Genomic DNA, 21,169 nt, shown 5'->3' with positions numbered 1-21,169 from the left:
CCACAAAAAAAGAAAACATATTTGAATGATTGGAAAGGATTAAAGGATTTTGCCAGAGCTGCCCCTCACACTAAGGTGACACAGCAGACGTTTGAATTAGCTAGTGGGGTCTCTTGCATGGAGAAAAGGAGAGCTATGAGTTAGTCCCCACTCAACCAGCTGCGTGGGATACTGCTGGAGAAACCAATTTCTCTCCAGTAGCACCCAGAATTATGGGGCTGGGTCTCCATGACTGGAGGGACAGAGGAGATGTCAAAGATCAATAAGAAAGTCAAAGTACGTAAAAGTGATGCGGTACCTGCTGATCGTTCTCAGGGCTTCAGCAGGAAACACACCCACAAGCCTCTGGGAGAATGTCACCCAAAGATCTCCCTCCCTGGGCCTGTGGACACCTCTAGTGCCCTGAGTTCTAAACCCACACATACTCCTGCTCTCCTTACAGCTATTTTTGTGTGTATTCTCAAGAGTGGCGTTGAGAGCAAACTCCAGTAAATGGAATGATCTCAAAAAACCAGACTAGGGTCTGCGGGAAAGGAGGAAACCATAGAATTGAGGTGCAGCACAACATTCTGCAAAACAGAAGAGAGATTTCTAGTAGCCTACCTGTTGAGTTGTAAGAATCGGAGAAAACACGAAAGCTTAAGATTTCTGCTATAAGAGGGAGCAAGAGAGTTTATACAAGGTCAGAGAAGAGTATATACCACTGAAGGTAATTAGTAAAGTTTTGGCGGGGTGTCTGCTATTTCTAAGACAAAAGCAAAAATGCAAAATTAAAAGAAAAATGTAGAATCAAGGAAAGATGTCATCACAAAAGGGTAATAATAATCTTCCAAAACTGACCAAGACACATGTCAATGACATGGAATTTTGTGATCTAACTTATAAAGAATCCAACACAGCTGTTTCGATGAAACCGAATGAGCTGCAAGAAAACATGGAAAGACAATTCAACAAACTCAGGAAAACAATAGATGGATAAAATGAGAAATTTAGCAAAGAGATGAGAGTTATAAAAAGGACCAAACAGAAATCCTGTTGTTGAATAATTTAATAAATGAAATAAAAAAATGCAAGAGAGCATCTATTGAAGAGCAGACAAAATTCAAGATAGAATCAGCCACTACAAGATATGTACAACCTTTGAAATAATCAGTCTGTTGAGAACCAAAAGACTGAAGATACCTTATGTGACCTATGGGTCTCTATCAAACATATAAATATTAGAGTAATTGTGGTTCTAGAAAGAAGAGAGGGAGAAGGTGTTAGAAAGTTGATTTAAGTGAATAATAGCTGTGAACTTTTCAGACTTGACGAGAGGCTTGAAAATTCAAATTGATGAAGTTAATAGACCACCTATTACCTGATTGCAAAAAGGCTTTCTCCCAGAAACACTATAATTAAACTGCAAAAAAAAAAGATAAAAGAATCATAAAAGTAGCAGGAAAAAAAGTGTCACCTACAAGGAACCCACATTAGGCTATTGGTGGATTTCTTAGCCAAAACTCTACAGGCCAAAAGAGAGTGGAATGGTTAAAGAAGGTGTTGTATTTATATTCAAAGGAATATTACTTAGCCATGAAAAGAGTAAAATTCTTCCATTTGAACCAAGATGGAAGGACCTGGGCACCTGCAGGAGGGGGAGCTGAATCCTGTTTCCTGACTAAACCTCTAAAATCATATGCGAAAGGGGTAGAGACAGAGGAGTGGCAGACAGAATGATAGACCCCCCAGAGACACCCGCATCCCAATCCCTGCAACACTATCAACAGTATTGATATTTTCTCCCTTTCGTAAATTCATTCTTAGTGAAATTCTTGACTTAAAACAGAAATTTTGACATTGTCAGAAGCAGAACTCTCCATGGAGAAGGTGAAATCTTAGTTTTGATAACTTTACTGCATTGTTACAGTTTTCATCTCAGACCGCAGCAGTAGGTCACTAGCTTAATTCAAGGTCCTGTGCTTCAGCCCCACCAACCCTCTGTTCATTGCTGTTTCTATAGGAAACCAGACTCAGGTGCTGCCTCAGTGCAATGACTCCCTGTCTGAACCAGCAGGCTCTGCAGCCTCAGAGGAGGGCACCGCCAACTGCTCAGGTAGGGGTCACACAGGACCAGAAAACCCTCCTCCTTCCCTGTGTAAATGCCTCACCTCTTTTTCTGACTCTCTCTCCTCAGACAGCAGACAGCTGCGCCTGGTGGATGGAGGGAGTTACTGCTCAGGGAGAGTGGAGATCCTTCGCCAGGGCTCCTGGGGCACCGTCTGTGATGACAGCTGGGACCTGGACGACGCGCATGTGGTGTGCAGGCAGCTAGGCTGTGGAGAAGCCCTCAGTGCACTGGGGTCTGCTCACTTTGGGGCGGGCTCAGGACGCATCTGGCTGGATGACGTGAACTGTACAGGAAAGGAGTCCCACCTATGGCAGTGCCCTTCCCGGGGCTGGGGGCAGCACAACTGCAGACACAAAGAGGACGCAGGGGTCATCTGCTCAGGTCCGCTCAACACATTGTCCACTGGCGGGAGAGGGGGGCAGGTTCTGGAGGTGGGATCTGAGCCCTGAGGGAGAGTTGCTGAAATGGCCAGAGGAGGATGCCTCCTCCCAGGGAGCCTGACTTTGTAGCAGATGTGAAGTGGATGCTTTCATTTGCTCCTGCAGGAGCTCCCTCTCTTTTTCTTCAGACAGAGAACATTCTCTTCTCTGACCATTCTTCCAAGTCTCATCTCCCTCTAACCACAGTCAGGAAAAGTGTTCCCATTTAAAGACTAGTGGGTCTAAGGATGTGAGTAGATTGGGTTTACTTGGTTAATTCATGATATTTCAGGTTAATCTCACCACTCCAAGGTCCTACTCCTAATGATGTCTATAAAGTCCCTTTTGAAAAGTAAGGGAACATATTCACAGGTTCCAGGGATTGGGAATGTGGGCATCTCTGGGGGTCCATCATTCTATCTGCCACTCCACTGTCTCTACCCCTTTCACATAGTTTTTGGAGGTTTTGTCAGGAAGCAGGATTTAGCTCCCCCTCCTGCAGGGGCCCAGGTTGGTGTTCCTTCTCAGTTCATATTTCACTACATCACTGTGGTAGAAGTAGAAAGGCAGACAGATATGGACAAATTCACCCAGTAACAGCTTGTTGGGGATGAGTGTCCACAATTTCTGGGAGAGAAGAAACCCCGAGTTTTGAGTGGAGGGCTCACTGTGTTGTGTTCCCCCCTTTCCATTGCAGAGTCCCTGGCCCTCAGGATGGTGAGCGAGGACCAAGAGTGTGCCGGGTGGCTGGAAGTTTTCTACAACGGGACCTGGGGCGGTGTCTGCCGCAGCCCCATGGAAGACATCACCTTGTCCATGATCTGCAGGCAGCTTGGCTGTGGGGACAGTGGAACCCTCAATTCTTCTGTTTCTCTTAGGGAAGGCTCTAGACCCTGGTGGGTGGATAGAATCCAGTGTCGGAAAACTGATCGCTCTCTCTGGGAGTGTCCTTCTGACCCTTGGAAATATAGTTCATGTTCTTCAAAGGAGGAAGCCTATGTCTCCTGTGCAGGTGACTTACTGTCTTTCTGTGTGTCTGTCCCAACCCTGTACTATGTTTTTAGTGAGATTTTATATATTCAAATCTAAATGATGAGCTTAAGTCAAGTCTATAAAATGAATTTTACATCAAGATTATTTAATCTACTTGTGGCAATATTGTTTCAAATGAAAAAGTAAAGAAACATGGGCTGAGAGCAGTTTATGTGAAAACACTAGGGAGAGGGGGTGCCTGTGTCCACAGTGCAAAAACAACCAGAAACCATGTCACAGGGAGTCTATAATCAGGCTAATTAGCAGAAATGCCAGAGTCAATGTAGCCTAATTGTTGACCTTAGACTTTGAAGGACTTTCCCAATGAAGAGAGAGGAGACTCAGCAGAGCTGCTCTGGGGACAGGACTCTGGTAATGGATGGAGGTTACAAGGAGACAGGTTCAGGTTCACCCTCACTACAGTAGTGTAAGGGAACTTTACCCCTGTGGTGATCTCCCAGGGAAAGAACAATACTACCAAGTAAAGGAACACCGAAGCCATGAAAGGATGGCCAGCCCTCCTTCCTTTAAGTCCCCACCTATCTCTCTGTCTTTTCCCTGAATCTGCCAGACTTCCTCCTACTGGTTTGTACCATGCTTGGCATAGGGTAATTGTGTCCTTTCCACTGCCCTGTTTTATGCTTAAAAAGACCGGTTCCTTTCTCCTTCATCTAAATGACAAAGGCTTTACTTAATTATTATAAACAGAGAGGACATATAAAATGTAATAAGATAAACTAATCCCATCCCATGACCTCTTGTCCGTTCATATCCTCCTGATGTAAACAAGATTAATGGACTAATATATGCTATTTTTCAAATTCCCTACATTTTTCACATAAACATATCCAAACACATATACCCATAAAAGAGTTAATGTTGATGGTGTCTTGTAACTCATATTTATAAGATTGGGATTATGTTTTACACATTATTGTCAAATCCACTTTTTATCACTGAACAATATATCATGGATATTCCTCCAGGTAGATTTAATGCATTTGTAAAACAATGGCATAATATTTTATTCACGGGAGGTTGGTACTGCAGCTCATATTACCATTTGCCTATTTATTGGTAGTTCAATTGTGTTTTCATACTAAACTATGGTTGTTTTACAGTGTTGCTACAATTTCTGCTGTATAGCACAGTAACCCAGTCGTGCATATATACATTCTTTTTTTTCATGCTATCTTCTATCACGTTCTAATCCAAAGATTTGAAATGGTTCCCTGTGCTGTGCAGTAGGACCCCATTGCTTATCCATTTCAAAATAACTGCTTGCATCTATTAACCCCCAAATGTCCATCCATCTCACTCTCTCCTCCTTCCCCATAGCAACCAACATTCTGCTCTCCATGTCTGTGATCTGTTTCTGCTTTGTATATAGGTTCATTTGTGCTATTTTAGATTCCACATATAAGTTATATCATAGGGTATTTTTCCTTCTCTTTTTGACTGACTTCACTTAGTATGAGAATCTCTAGTTGCATTCACGTTGCTGCAAATGGCATTATTTTGTCTTTCTTATGGCTGAGTAGTATTCCATTGTATATATGTACCACATCTTCTTAATCCATTTATCTGTTTCCGTGGACATTTAGGTTGTTTCCATGTCTTGGCTATTTTGCATAGTGCTGTGGTGAACAAAGAGGTGCATATATCTTTTTGAATGAATGACTTGTCTGGGTATATACCTGGGAGTGGGGTGGCTGGATCATATGGTAGTTCTATATTTAGTTTTTTGTGGTACATGCATACTGTTTTCTATAGTGGTTGTACCAATTTAAGTTTCCACCAGGAGCGTAGGAGGGTTCCCTTTTCTCCACACTCTCTCCATCAGTTGTCATCTGTAGACTTGTTAATGATGGCCATTCTAACTGGTATGAGGTGGGACTTCGTTGTAGTTTTGATTGGCATTTCTCTAATATAGTGATATTGAGCATTTTTTCATGTTCCTACTGGCTAACTGTATATCTTCTTTGGAGAAGTGTCTGTTTAAGTCTTCTGCCCATTTTTTCGATTGGGTCGTTTGTTTTTTTGTTGCTGAGTTGTATGAGTTATTTATATATTTTGGAGATTAGGGCCTTGTCTGTTGCATCATTTGCAAAGATTTTCTGTGTGTTGTCTTTTTGTTTTTATTATGGTTTCCTTTGATGTGAAAAAGCTTTTGAGTTTAATTAGGTCCCATTGGTTTATTTTTGTTTTCATTGACCTTATTCTAGGAGGTGGATCAAACAAGATGTTGCTGTGATTCATGTCAAAGAGTGTTCCGCCTACATTTTTCTCTAGGAGTTTTATAGTATGTGTGTGGCCTTTTATTTTGGTCTTTAATCCATTTTGAGTTTATTTTTGTGTATGGTATTCTAGAGTGTTCTAATTTCATTCTTTTACATGTAGCTGTCACTGAATGTGAGCAACCATCCGAAAGAGGTCCTTACATCATTTTTAGAAATGGTCTTACTGCTTAGGGTAGGACTGTGATAGGGTAATATGGAAAGGATATGTCATTTCTGATATTTTATGACAAATAGTGTATATATGTCTGTTTCCTCATCTGTTTTGAATTTATATGTTTTCTTTGTCTTCAATACTTTTATATGGTTTTTTTGGTTGTACCTTGTAAAAAATCTCTGTGTCCTCTTAATATAGTTTTAAAAATATATTTGTTTGAACCTCATGGACACTTACTACCTAGCTATTTGTCTACTTATCTAACTTTCTCTAAGTTCCAATTGTTTCATTCCTTTTAAAAAAGTGTCCTCTCTTCTTCTTCTGCTTTTTTTTTTTTGCCATGCCTATGACATGTGGAAAATCCCAGGGCCAGGGAAGAAATCTGTGCCACAACAGTGTCCCAAGCTGCTGTAATGACTATGCCAGATCCTTAACCTGCTGAGCCACAAGGGAACTCCAAAAGTATCATCTTCTTATGTAATCTCTTTGTTCATATATCATACTGAAAATAGATTGAAAAGTTTAGAATCTGTTATATAATTTTTCTTTAAAAAGTATAAGTGTAATATTGAATACAAATTACCTCTGTGATTCTGGATTTTTTATTTTTAAAATATCTCTTCTCTGTTACCACAGTATTCATGTGTATTTTCTTTATTGCCTTACTAGTTAGCAAGAATTTAAAGGAATTATATTTCATTGGATTTTATTCATCTATTCATTTATTTAATAAATATCAAACCACTATCACAGTATTTAGAGAAGGTCCTCCATATATACTTGCTGAATAAATGCATACAATGTGCCAGGCACTGTCCTAATAGCTGAAAAATATATAATATATGTAAGGTCCTTCCTCTACTGGAGTTTTAATTCAGGAGGGGTGTATGTGTGTGTGTGTGTGTGTGTGTGTGTGTGTGTGTGTGTGTATTTGTAGATGTCTGTGGGGTATAGAGAGTGATAAACAAGTAAAAATAGAAAGTTATTACAGCTGGTGATAGGATGCAATGAATGTCTCACCCCATCAGATAGTGAAGCCTGTGTCTATGCTTGTCATTTGGACTGAGCCAAGGACCATAGATAACTTTGTTTTGGAGACACAGACACCCCAACTGTCCCTGACCCAGCACCTCCCCATTGTTTGCTTCTGCAGGAAGGAGACCCAAGAGCTGCCCAACTACTGCCCCCTGCACAGGTATGTCAGCACTTCCAACCTCTCCCGTGGCTCCCAGGGGCTCCCTCCTTCCCACCAGGGGCAGTCACAGGAGGGGCTGCTGCCTTTTCAGACAAAGAGAAGCTGCGACTCAGGGGAGGAGACAGCGTGTGCTCAGGGCGAGTGGAGGTGTGGCACAGCGGCTCCTGGGGCACTGTGTGTGATGACTCCTGGAGCCTGGCAGAGGCCGAGGTGGTATGTCAGCAGCTGGGCTGTGGCCATGCCCTGGAAGCCCTGCGGGATGCGGCATTTGGCCCTGGAAGTGGGAGCATCTGGCTGGACGAGGTGCAGTGCAGGGGCAGGGAGTCCTCCCTGTGGGACTGTGCTGCGGGGCCCTGGGGGCAGAGTGACTGCAAGCATGAGGAGGATGCTGGAGTGAGGTGCTCTGGTGAGTGGAGGGGGCTTGGAATCTGCTTTGGGTGAGCTGGGGCAATGATGGAGCCATGGGATGTACAGGGGTGAGATGGAGAATTTGTTAAGAAAGCATCTTGGTGCTGGAGCTCTGGACAAGGGAGAAGGGGGATTGGTGAAGACTCAACACGAGGTTGTAGTAACTGAGGAGTGATTTCAGGGCTCACAATGGGGAGATGAGCTTCCCTGCATTCTACTCAATTCCTGTGCTCCAAACTCCTATTTTTTTTTTCACTAGGTGAAAGAATTATATAGCCCTGACTAAAGTAGGTACACAGCCACACCCATGGACAGGGGAGGGTATTCAGATTCTTGGGACCTGTTCTGTGGACTCTCTGGCAGAATTAGCCAACTCAGGAGAGGAAAGGTCCTCAGGAGTCACTGGCTGGTGGGGAGGAAGCAGGGCATTTTCCCTGGAAACTTCCCTGCCTTGTTTCATGGTGCCAGAAATTTCTCATGCACCTGGTCATGGGAGGCCAGTTCCTGTGCTATAGGCTCTAAGGCTTTCCTACTTGCCCATGAATGTCCATCCTCAATAGCAAGGTACCAGTCTCAGGACTTGTTTGATGCCCTGGTGTTGAGAATCCCTGGGGAAGGGATGCAGTGTGAGCCTGGTCCTCAGAGGCTGTCTCAGCAGGGAAGCTCCTTGATGATCACCAGCTCTGCCCTGGAGTTGAATTTTCAAAGGGCAGGACCTGGTGGATCCCAGTCACAGTCAGTCCAGTTGTGTCAGAGGCTGGGACTGCATTGTCCAGAGCTCTGTGGAAATGCTGGCAGGGAGTTTCCCTGTGCCCATGACCTTGTCCAACCCCTCTTGTCTTGTTCTCCGTAGGGGCCAGACCAGGCTCCAATCCTATCCCTGGCATTTTTTCCCTTCCCGAGATCCTCTGCCTCATCCTGGGGGCTCTTCTCTTCCTGGTCCTCATCATCCTGGTGACACAGCTGCTCAGATGGAGAGCAGAGCGCAGAGGTGGGCTGTTGGGGGCACTGGGTAACAGGGAGAGTGTGTGGACGTGGGAAATGGGGCTGCGTGTGAGGAGGGGAAAAGCGGGTGAGGTCTCTGTTCTTACCCCCGTTAGTCTGTAAAACTCCGTCAGCTCCATGCTGAACTCTAAGGGCTGACGAGACAGAGGTTCTTAGAATTGGGGTGTGACCATGATGGCCTCTTGTGTGCGAGAAGAGAGAGTCAGGGCTGAGATGTGGATTTAGGGTCAGGCAAGGGCAGAAGGTGCAGACATAGCACATGGGGCATGGACTATACGAGTTCCCAGCAGTCCTGAGGGTTTTGTGTGTATGAGGATGGGGGAGTTGAAGAACTCGCCTGCTGGTTCAGGGTGTCTAGGGTGGCAATGTTTGAGCTGCTGGTGGTTTTCTCAGCCTTATCCGGCTTGGAAGGTGCTCTCGCTGAGGCCGTGTATGAAGAGATCGATTACCTTGTAACACCGAAGGAGGATCTGCTGGGCAGCCCAGGTGTGTGTCTCTGTCTTGCCCTCCTGGGACCCCTGGTGGTCAGCCTAGGCTTCTCAGCATCCACAGACCCTACATCTGCCCCAGGCCCACAGAGGCAGCCCCTGCAGCAAAGGTGGCATGATGGGCCTCTCCAGAGCCCCTGTGAACTCCTAACTCCCTTTACACTCCAGGAGCCAAGGCTGTCCCAGCACGTCCTCTCAGCCTCGTGGCTCCTATGGGAGTGGGAAGGTCTGTTCTGTTCCTTTGTGATGATTTTCTTCACCTTAGGGTTCCTGTCAGATGACTCAGTGACGAAACTGCCATATTACACTGGGGAAGGTGAAGAGAACAGAGACTCCAAATCTGTTCCAGATGGTAGAGGAGGCTGTGCCTGGGCTGGGTGTTGGGGGCAGGGAAGTTCCCCCTTATGGATGGGACCCAAGGGGAGCGGCTCTCCTTTGACTGGGATTGTGGGACCTCTTGACTCCAGATGGGGTCCAGACTCCCGTTCCCTCACTGTTCTGTGATGTCTCACGTGGTGGCTGGGCTCTCTGTGTCCAGAAACCCTCCTCATACAGTCACAACAAGCACACATTGCTTTTGGCTGTGCTCTTGACACGTGGAAGTTCCTGGGATCAAACTTGTACCGTGGGAGTGACCCAAGCCACTGCAGAAGCGATGCTTGATCCTTAACCTGCTGTGCTACAGGAGAACTCCCAGGCAGCCATTATCTTACATAACAACATCAGGGGAACATAATAGGGCAAAACATTTTAGTAAAGCTCATTCATGTACTAGCTACTTTGAAACAGGCGGTTTTAATCAAGGAAAAAAACCAACAGATGTTTCTGCTTCATGGGCACATTACAATAAAAGTCATGGCCTTGAAGAGAAACCTGTTGAAAGAAGAAGTGAATGGTGGGTGTTTCCATTGGAATACATCAGATAATGAACCCTACTAGTGTTCAAGAGGATGCAGGTTTGATCCCTGGCCTCACTTGGTGGGTTAAGGAAGGGGTGTTGCTATGGCTGTGGTGTAGGCCAGCAGCTGCCACTCCTATTCAACCCCTAGCCTGGGAACTTCCATATGCCACAGGTGTGGCCCTAAAAAAAAAGGAAAAATAGAAATAAAAAGAAGAAGTGAATGAGTGGATGGTGCTTGTATTTATCAGGTCAGAGACGCTAGGTCAGAATGGACTTTCAGTATTTCCCAGGCAAACCCACTTACTGTGCTCTTACCTGACCCCCCTGTCTGCCCTTAGAACCCTCAGCCCAGGGGGTTGATGCCCCCATTGAGGGTTATGATGATGCTGAAGAGGTACCCATGCCTGGGGCTCCTGCTGCCTCTCCGAAGGGCACCAGGGAAGTGCCTCCAGAAGAGGAGAGTGGGATGCGGGCCTCTCAGACAGGTGAGTGGGGTTGACTGATCTCCTGTCATCTTTGGTCTCTGTCTCGTAAGGATGAATGTGAGCTCCTCAATACCAATCCATCCTGGAGAATCAAAATTTGGATGACCTCCTCTGCTTGATAGCATCACCTCCACCACATTCCTTTGTGTAATGCTGTCAGACTTGTTGGGAGGGAGGAATCACTTTGTATACTGGGCATCAATGTCTTCATAGCTTTATCCTCGATGTTCTTGCATTAAGACTTATAGAGTAATTGACTATGTTTACCAAATCCAAACATGGAACACATGCTCAGGTAACATTTTTTTTTTTGGGTTGTCTCATGCATGAAATGCAATCTTTTAATATTGAAATTTGTGAAGCATTTTTATACTTTAAGATGCACTGTGACCACATGTCAGCCCAAGTAGGTATAAAGTCTATGCTGTATTGTGTCCTTATAAAATAAAGCCCATGGGAGTTCCTGTCGTGGCGCAGTGGTTAACGAAGCCGACTAGGAACCATGAGTTTGCGGGTTCGATCTCTGGCCTTGCTCAGTGGAATGTGGATCCCACATTCCCGTGAGCTGTGGTGTCGGTTTCAGACACAACTCGGAACCTGCGTTGCTGTGGCTCTGGTGTAGGCCAGAGGCCACGGCTCTGATTAGACCCCTAGCCTGGGAATGTTCATATGCTGCGATAGCAGCCCTAGAAAAGACAAAAAAGAGCAAAAAACCAAAAAACAAACAATCAAAAAAAATAAAGCCCATGGTGGTGAATATTAGACTCAGATTTGTGGGCGGGTTAGGGCTATTTTGCTCTGGACACTGTAATGACCAAGTGAATCCAGTCCTTCTCTAGAGAAGGGTATTTCTCCTTCTGAGGTCCATACAATTCCCGGGGAAGGGGCAGCTATGAAAGCAGCCTGTGGTTGTTTTGGTGGGCAGCTGGGAACACAAGTCAAGACCACCAAGGGCAGAGTTGAATCATCAGTGAGGAGCTGAGATTTCTTCAGATGTGGTTTCCTGTCTTCCTGTCTTTGTCAGGGTAGACCTGTCAATTGTGAGCAAAGTTTTCAAGTCCTTCTAGAGATTTTTCCCTTCATGGGCCATCTCCTTGCTGATTGTCTAAGCCAGGAAACAGGTCTTCACAGAGCTCCTGGGCACAGATGTCCCATCCTGTGGTGCCAAGTTTCACAGTAAACTGAGGCCCCAGAGGCCCAGATGAGTTGGATCCCCATAGGACAGGACGGATGCATCCGTCCTGTAACTCATACGAATTAGTCTGAGCCTCTCTGAGCATTACTGGGTCCCCAAAGATGCTTTGCCATCACCACCTGCTAAACTTGCTTCCACCACAGGACACTGTCCTGTCCCTGAGTGTCGGTTCTAAGCAAACTTCTCTGGACTATTTCAGGCTCTTCTCTGAACTTCCCTAGAGAGACGGCTGATCCTGGGAAAGGAGAAGATAACCCCTTGCTTCTCCAGAGGGAAAAGGGGGACCCTGAGTATGATGACGTTGAACTAAGTCCCCCTGGCACCTCCACGGTGGCTTTCCCATGATGTTGTAATGATATGAGACGAAGACTCAGATACGCTAATGGCTTGTATTTCAACAGTGTTTTGCTGACGTATAATTGTATTAGAATGAAACTGCTCAAAGTGAAATGTTCTGAGTAAAGTACTTTTCCCTTTGTTGGTAATTTAATGTATCATGTCAAATGCATTCAGTGAATTGATCCCAAATTACTATGTTCTCTCAAAGGAAAGGGCAAGGTGAGTGAACTGCCCTGTTTTCTCATCTCCCCCAAATGCTGTTCAAGTCATGTCTGTGCCCAGGCTCACAGATGCTCCAGGTCACTCTTACTTAGACAAGAGACTCTAAACTTGGTCCAAACTCACACCCTCATTCCTGACAAGATGGGCTCATGGAGAAAGATGTAACCCTGAAGATTCATCTGAACTAGTCTGAGCCTCTTTCTTGAGAGGCACCAAACTAGCGTGTGATTTTCAAAGCTGAAGGTTGGAGGTTGGCGCATGGGAGAGAATGGATACGGCTTTCCTTGTCCTGCCTAAGAAATACATAAAAAATGGAATAAAATTAAAAATAAAACATCAAATAAAACATCAAATTCTACACACCTGCCTATTCCTTTTCCGTCTCTACGTCCTCAGGTTACTTTTTCTGTTTATTCCTTGTGGCCATACAGACTCCTCGTCACTCTTCTCTCATGTCTAGTTGGTTATCAAATCTTTATATACAGTCTTTCTTCTCCATCACTTCTTCCTGTTTCTTTGAGACACTGTTATTTGTTGTCCAATTATATAGCCTTCCAAGTGAATTATATCAGCTCCTCTATCTCTTCACTGCAAGTTGAAGGCAGGAAAATGCTGCTCACACGTATGTTCTACCAATTTGATCTTCTTTAAGAAATCTGGCTAGGTCCTACTATAATATCATTCACAGCTGTCCTTCTGGGATTTGTTTATGATTGTTCACCAAATATCCTTGATCCCTGATCTATAGCTGTAATACTCGTAGTTTCTGAGTTGTTAATGAAAGAGTGAGAGTGATGTTTGAATTTGGACTAAGGATAGTCTATCTGGTACATAAGGCCCCTGTCTTATATGGAGAATGGAAGTTATTGAATTAACTAAGGATGGTCTTTGATCAGAAAACATAAACTTGTATTTCAAACTTGTCCTTAGAAGAAGAGCCATGCTATTGATATAGACATTCATACAGCTGATGTGTTGCTGTTAATCATAGTCTTTCTGTTTTTTTTTGTCTTTTTGCCATTTATAGGGCCGCCCCAGTGGCATATGGAGGTTCCCAGGCTAGGGGTCCAATCGGAGCTGTAGCCACCGGCCTACACCAGAGCCACAGCAACGTGGGACCCAAGTCGAGTCTGCAACCTATACCACAGGTCATGGCAACGCTGGATCCTTATCCCCCTGAGCAAGGCCAGGGATTGAACCCACAACCTCATGGTTCCTAGTCGGATTCATTAATCACTGCACCATGACGGGAACTCCTAATCATAGTCTTTATCCAACTCTTCAATGATTCTCGGTGGGTCTTAGTGTTCTCTTTGCAGCAACATAAATGGTTATTCAGTAGAGGTTTTTGATTTAATTGCTCTCTTTTTTGTGTCCATATTTGAGAATCTCCGTTTTGCATGAATTTTCTTAAATATTTAGAAGGATGAATTGAGTTTTTGTGAAGCTAAAGGAGGCACATCTTGCCACATTTATGTAAATTCAGGGTATAAGAAGCTCGGAAACTCCAGACTTTATTGAATGCTAATGCCTTTACTTGTTTACTGCTGTAGCTTTGAGAGAGTAAGTGGATCTAAAGGAACAGCAATTGAAAATCATGGTTGGGGATTCTGGAAATGGCAAACTTGGGTTCGATCATGTCTGACAAAGATAACACCAATGAACTCTAGGAAGAAATAGAAATCACATAAGCAACCCCATGCCCACCGGGTGGGCAGTCCACGGACAGGAAAGTACCTGTATCACAGAGACTCACCTACAGGAGTGAGAGCACTGAGCCCCATATCAGGTCCCCATGCCTGGGATCTGGCATTGGGAGCAAGAGCCCCTGGAGAATCTGGCGTTGAAGGCCAGTGGGGCATGTGCGCAGGAGCTCCATGGGACTGGGGGAAACAGAGACCTCATTCTTGAAAGGGGCACACGGTTTTTCATGTGCCCTGGGTCCCAGGGACTACATAGGAATCTGGGTTGGATCTCACTGCAGTGCTTGGAGGATCTCCTGGGAAAATGGGGGGTGTCTGTGGCTTGCTGTGGGGGAAGAAGATGGGAGGAGATGTTTCTGGAATATTTCATCAGTGTGTGTTCCTCTAGAGGTGGACATTTTGGGAAAATCTGGCTTGACCCATCCGTGCTGAGAAGGCCCAGGCCAAAGGATCATCCAGGTGGGATCACAGCCCCACCCATCAGTAATCAGGCTGCCTCTAATCTCACCAGGAGACAAAGGCCCACCCACCAGAGGGATAAGAATCAGATCCACCTTCCCATCAGGAAGACTAGAGCAAGCCACCCTTATCAACTTTAGCCACAATCGGGGCAGACATCAGAAGGAAGAGAGGCTACAACTCTATTGTCTGCAAAAAGGAGATCACACCAAAAACCTATAAAAATGAAAATGCAGAAAGCTATAACTCAGGTAAGGGAGCAAGGAAAAACAAAACAAAACAGAAAGACATCTAAGTGATCTGGAGAGTATCAGCCTCCAGGAAAAAGACTTTAGACTGATAATAGTGAAGATGATGCAGGACATTGGAAATAGACTGGAGGCAAAGATTGATAATTTACAGCAAATGGTGAGCAGAGAAATAGAAGATTGAAAACTTAAGCAAGCAGAGATGCAACATAAAATAATGGAAATGAAAAATTCATTAGAAGCAAGCAACAGCAGACTACAGGTGGCAGTAGAACAAATAAGTGAGGGGGAGGACAGCCTAGTGGAAACTACTGATGCAGAACAGAAAAGAGAAAAAAGACTGAAAAGAACTGAAGACAGTCTACGGGAAATCTGGGACGATGTTAAATGCACCAATATCTGTACTATAGGGGTGCCAGAAGGAGAAGAGAGAGCGAAAAGGACAGAAAAAATATTTGAAGAGACAATAGCCAAAAATGTCCTTAACATGGGAAAGGAAGCACTTGCTGAAATCCAGGAAGCAACAAGTACCATGTAAAATAAACCCAAGGAGGAACGCCCTGAGAGAGATCTTAATCAAACTGACCAAGATTACAGACAAAAGAAAATACCAAAAGCAGCTAGGGAAAAGAAACCAATAGCACACAAGGAAACCCCAATAAGGTTGTCAGCAGATTTTTCAGCAGAATCTCTGTAGGCCAGAGGGAGTGGCATGATATACTTAAAGCGATGAAAGGAAAAAACCTCCAACCCAGATGACTTTCCCCAGCCAGGCTTTCATTCAGATTTGAAGGAGAAGTCAAAAGCTTTACAGACAAGCAAAAGCTAAGAGAATTCAGAAACCCTAAACCAGCTTTACAACAAATACTAAAGGAATTTCTCTTGGCAGAAAAGAAAAGGCTACAACCAGAAACAAAAACACCTCAAATGACAAGGATCACCAGTAAAGGCATATGCACAGGAAATGTAGAAAGTCACCCATGCACAAATATGCGACCAAAACCAGAAATCATGAGGAAAGGAGGGTACAAATGCAGGACACTGGGGATGCACTTGCACTTAAGAGACCAACAACTTAAAACAATCTCGTATGTACATATAGCTCCTATATCAAAACTTGAGGGTAACTGCAAACCAAAAATCTACAACTGATACACACAAATGAGAAAAATCAACTCAAATACAACAGTAAAGATAGTTATCAAACCACAAGAGGAGAGAACAGAAAAAAAAGGGAAGAAAAAAGAGCAAGCAAAACAAATCCAAAACAGTTAATAAACAGGCAATAAGAACATACATATCAATAATTACCTTAAATGCAAATAGACTAAATGCCCTAACCAAAAGACATAGACTGGCTGAATGGATATAAAAACAGGCCCATGTATATGCTGTCTTCAGGTGACCCACTTCACTTCTAGGGACACATACAAATAGGAACGTGAGAGGCCGGAAGAAAATATTCCATGCAAACAGATATATATTAAAAAAAAGCTGGAGTAGCAATATTCATATCAGACTAAATAGACCTTAAAATAAAGAATATTATAAGAGACAAAGAAGAACAGTACATAATGATCAAAGGATCAATCCAGGAAGAATATGTAACAATTGTAAATCTATATGCACTCAACATAGGATCACCTTAATATATAAGGCAACAGCAAACAACCTTAAAAGGAGAAATTGACAATAACACAGTCATAGTGGGCATCTTTACACCCCACTTACATTAATAGACAGATCATCCAGACAGAAAATCAACAAGGAAAAAGAGCCCTAAATGAAGCATTCGACCAGATGGACTTAATAGATATTTATAGGACAGTCTATCCAAAAGCAACAGAATACACAGTCTTCTCAAATGCACACGGAACATTCTCTAGGATTGATCACATCGATCCCACCTCGGTAACTTTAAGAAAATTGAAATCATATCAAGCATCTTTTCTGACCACAATGCTATATGACTTGAAATCAACAAAAAGAAAAAAACTGCAAAAAAAACAAACACGTGGAGACTGAACATCATGCTACTAAACAACCAATGCATCACTGAAGAAATCAAAGGGGAAATTAAAAAATACCTAGAAGCAAATGACAAGAAAGACAAAACACTCCAACACCTATGGGATGTGGCAAAAGCAGTTCTAAGAGGGAAGTGTACAGCAATTCAAACCTACCTCAGGAAACAAGAAAAAGCTCAAATAAACCAGCTAACTTTCATCTAAAGCACCTAGAGAGAGAAGAACAGAGAAGACTGAAAGTTAGCAGAAGGAAAGAAATCATATAGATCAGAGCAGAAATCAATGAAACAGAAACAAAGAAAACCGTAGAAAGGATCAGTGAAACAAAAGCTGGTTCTTTGAAAAGATCAACAAAATTGATAAAAAAAAAAAAAAAACCTTAGCCAGACTTAAGAAGAAAACAAGAGAGAGGACTCAAATCAATAAAATTAGAAATGAAAAAGGAGAAGGTACAACAGACACCACAGAAATGCAAAGGATCAAAAGAGACTACTATATGCAAGTATATGCCAATAAAATGGACGACATAGAAGAAAAGGACAAATTCCTAGAAAAGTACCATCTTCCAGGACTAAACCAAGATGAAATAGAAAAGATGAATGGACAAATCACAAGTACTGAAATTGAAACGGTGATGAAAAAACTACCAACAAATAAAAGTCCAGGACCAGATGGCTTCACAGGCGAATTCTATCAAACATTTAGAGAAGACCTAACACCTCTCCTTCTGAAACATTCCAAACAATAGTTTGGAACTATTGAGGAAGGAACACTCCCAAAGTCATTCCATGAGGTCACTATCACCCTGCTACCAAAACCAGACAAAGATACCACAAAAAACGAAAATTACAGGCCAATGTCCCTGAGAGAACATAGATGCAAAAATCCTCAACAAAATACCAGCAAACCAAATCCAACAATACATTAAAAGGATTGTACCTTATGATAAGTGGGGTTTATCCCAGGGATGTAAGGATTCTTCAATATCAGCCAATCAATCAGTGTGATTCCCCACATTAACAAACTGAAGAATAAAAACCATATGATCCTCTCAATAGATGCAGAAAAAGCCTTTGACAAAATCCAACACCCATTTCTGATAGAACGCCTTCAGCATGTGGGCATAGATGGAAGCTACCTCGACATAATAAAGGCATATATGACAAACCCAGAGCTAACAACATCCTCAATGGTGAAAAGCTGAAAGAATTCCTGTTGAGATAGGGAACAAGACAAGGATGTCCGCTCTTGCTGCTACTATTCAACATAGTTTTGGCAGCCCCAGCCACAGCAATCAGAGAAGAAAAAGAGACAAAAGGAATCCAAATTGGAAAGGAAGAAGTAAAACTATCACTATTTGCAGATGACATGATAGCATACCTAGAGAATCCTAAAGACTCTACCAGAAAACTGTTAGAGCTCTTCCATGAACTTGGCAAAGTCACAGGAAACAAAATTAATACAGAGAAATCGGCTGTATTTCTACATACTAACAACGAAAGAGCAGAATGAGAAATTAGGGAAACAACCCCATTTACCATCACATCAACAAGAATAAAATGCTTAGGAATAAACCTACCTAAAGAGACAAAAGACCTGTACGCCGAAGTTAGTAAGATACTGATGAAGTCAATCAAAGATGACACAAACAGATAGAAAGCTATACCATGCTCTTGGATTGGAAGAGTCAATATTATCAAAATGACTCTACTACCCAAGGCCATCTACAGATTCAATGCAATCCCTATCAAAGTACCAAGGACATATTTCACAGAACTAGGACAACATATCTTAAAGTTTGTTTGGAAGCACGAAGGACCCAGAATAGCCAAAGCCATCCTGAGAAAGAAAACTGGAGCTGGAGGAATCAGGCTCCCTGACTTCAGATTATACTACAAAGCTACAGTCATCAAAACCATGTGGTACAGGCACAAAGACAGAAATGTAGATCAGTGGAATAGGATAGAAAGCCCAGAATTAAACCCACGCACCTACAGTCAACTAATCTATGAAAAAGGAGGCAGGAACATACAATGGAGAAAAGACAGTCCCTTCAATAAGTGGTGCTTGGAAGACTGGACAGCCACATGGAAAAGAATGAAGGTAGAACCCTTCCTAACACCATGCACAAAAATGAACTCAAAATGGATTCAAGACCTAAATATAAAACGCTTAGTGGAAAACGTAGGCAAAATGCTCTCCGACATAAACACAGCAATATTTTCTCAGATCTACCTCCTAGAGTAATGACAATAAAAACAAAAATAAACAAATGGGACGTAATTAAATTTAAAAGTTTCTGCACAGAAAAGGAAACACTAAACAAAACAAAAAGACAACTCACAGAATGGGAGAAAATCTTTGCAAATGAAGCAACTGACAAGGGATTAAACTCCAAAATTTGAAACACCTTCTGAAGCTCAATAACAACAACAACAAAACAACCGCAACCCCATCAAAAAATGGGCAGAAGATCTAAACAGACAATTTTCCGAAGAAGACATATAGATGGCCAAAAAACACATGAAAAGATGTTCAACATCACCCATAATTAGAGAAATACAAATCCAACCCTCTATGAGGTACCACCGGCCAGAATGGCCATCATCAAAAAGTCTACAAACAATAAATGCTGCAGAGGGTGTGGAGAAAAGGAAACGCTATTACACTGTTGGTGGGAATGTAAACTGGTGTAACCACTGTGGAAAACAGTAAGAAGATTCCTCAGAAAACTAAAAATAGAATTACCCTTTGATCCAGAGAAAACCATGACTTGAAAAGGTACATGAGCTGCAATGTTCATTGCAGCACTATATACAACAGCCAAGACATGGAAACAACCTAAATGTCCATTGACAGAGGAGTGGATAAAGAAGACATGGTACATATACACAATGGGATATTACTCAGCCAGTAAAAGGAGAGAAATAACAGCATTTGCAGCAACATGGAGGGACCTAGAAATTATCATGCTAAGTGAAGTCAGTCAGACAATGAGACAGCACCATCAAATGCTATCACTTACATGTGGATTCTTCCAAAAAGGACACAATGAACCTCTTTGCAGAACAGACGCTGACTCACAGACTCTGAAAAACTTATGGTTTCCAAGGGAGACCGGTTGGGGGGAGTAGGGGGATGCACTGGGGGTTTGGGATGGAAATGCTATAAAATCAGGGTGTGATGATCATTGTACAACTATAAATGTAATAAAATTCATTGAGTAATTAAAAAAGTAAATCACAACAATTTGAAGATACTTCACAGGAACTTAATTTAGGTAGAAGCTAGAGGAGACTCAGGACATAATGGTGCATGTTACAATGCCTAGAATAACTGCTAAAAAAAATGCTAGGGAATACATCTAGAAGGCTAACAGAGGAATTAAAGCAGAATGTTGCATGTATTCAATTACTTAAAAGAAAGTAGAACAAGAGGACCAAAAGAAACAGGAGGGAAAGGGTAAAATGGTAGAACTCAATCCACTTATATTATCATTACATCAGGTGTAAGTGGACCAAACCCTCTAATTAAAAGGCATAGACTGAGTCAATGCACCCATTAGAGCTGCTTTACTAAACAGTAGTGGTCATACCAAATCCTGATGAAGATGCAGAGAAACTAGATCTCTCCTATATTGCTGGTGGGAATAGAGCCACTCTGGAAAAGAGACGGTTCCTTCAAAACAAAACGTACTTACCTTATAGTGTGGCCATTGAACTCTTGGAGTTCTTTCCAGGTGATTGACTAGTTATGTCTCTTGATTCAGATAATTGTTATAAATGGTTGATTTTGGGAAAACTTGAGTCTGAGAATGGTTTGGGGAAGGAGAATAGCATTGTTTGGCTTATTCGTCCCTGGCTCCCCAGCTATCTCTCAGTCTTGATACAACTCTAGGAAATATGTGAGGATAGTTTGGGGTGGGAAGAGTTCAAAGTAAACACAACCACTTAAAATTTTTACACGAATGGGGGTTTAGAGGTGCTGAGTAGCTCCACAAATAGAGCCAGAGAAGGGAATGGAAAATACATACTAATGGAAAGGATGGGAAATGACAGAAGTTACAAAGAATAGAAGGTGCAATTTGATAGAAAGGGCAGAGATTTAGGATATTGTCAAAAAGCTAGAAAAGACAGAGGGCAGTTAGAGTAAAAGGTATTGTTAGGTAGCAGCAGGTTTTTGGTGTTATTATTATTATACAAAAATTTGATAAAATTAGAAGGGCAACGACCATTTCCCTCTATCTGATCAACCCAATTCACTTTGAACCTCACTCCTAGGTTTCAGTGGAGGATAGGTGTGATATTTTGAAATATTGTTAGGCTTTTTTTGAGTTTCTTGCTCTAAGAGTAAACACCTAGTTCAGGACCAGATTTCAGAGTTTAATGTTACTTCAGAAAGCACGAATTTCTCTGTACCTAAGGGAAGGCAAGACTGGAGTCTGTGGGGGAGGTGAATAACACTGATTCTCAAGTGAGG

General features: G+C 42.8%; 1 protein-coding gene across 1 annotated transcript in view; it reads left to right on the top strand.

Annotated features, from left to right (window-relative positions):
* The window catches only part of LOC110255226 (antigen WC1.1-like), a 39,798-nt gene extending 27,187 nt beyond the window's left edge, over positions 1–12,611 (top strand). Inside the window, exons 5-14 of the mRNA XM_084956811.1 lie at positions 2,003–2,095; positions 2,177–2,491; positions 3,227–3,541; positions 7,169–7,210; positions 7,302–7,616; positions 8,472–8,609; positions 9,017–9,109; positions 9,377–9,463; positions 10,351–10,497; positions 11,892–12,611. Coding sequence (XP_084812937.1) covers positions 2,003–2,095; positions 2,177–2,491; positions 3,227–3,541; positions 7,169–7,210; positions 7,302–7,616; positions 8,472–8,609; positions 9,017–9,109; positions 9,377–9,463; positions 10,351–10,497; positions 11,892–12,037 — 1,691 coding nt within the window. The 3' untranslated portion in view covers positions 12,038–12,611. The remainder of the gene's footprint in view (positions 1–2,002; positions 2,096–2,176; positions 2,492–3,226; positions 3,542–7,168; positions 7,211–7,301; positions 7,617–8,471; positions 8,610–9,016; positions 9,110–9,376; positions 9,464–10,350; positions 10,498–11,891) is intronic.
* Positions 12,612–21,169: the final 8,558 nt, after the last annotated feature.

Source organism: Sus scrofa, chromosome 5, assembly GCF_054392235.1.
Source record: "Sus scrofa isolate SSC_HxYL_T2T_F1_AM1 chromosome 5, Sscrofa_HxYL_maternal_Yorkshire_Landrace_v2.0, whole genome shotgun sequence".
Lineage (NCBI taxonomy): Eukaryota > Metazoa > Chordata > Mammalia > Artiodactyla > Suidae > Sus > Sus scrofa.
Note: the sequence above shows the minus strand (reverse complement) of the source record. Positions and strands in the feature narration are given on the sequence as shown.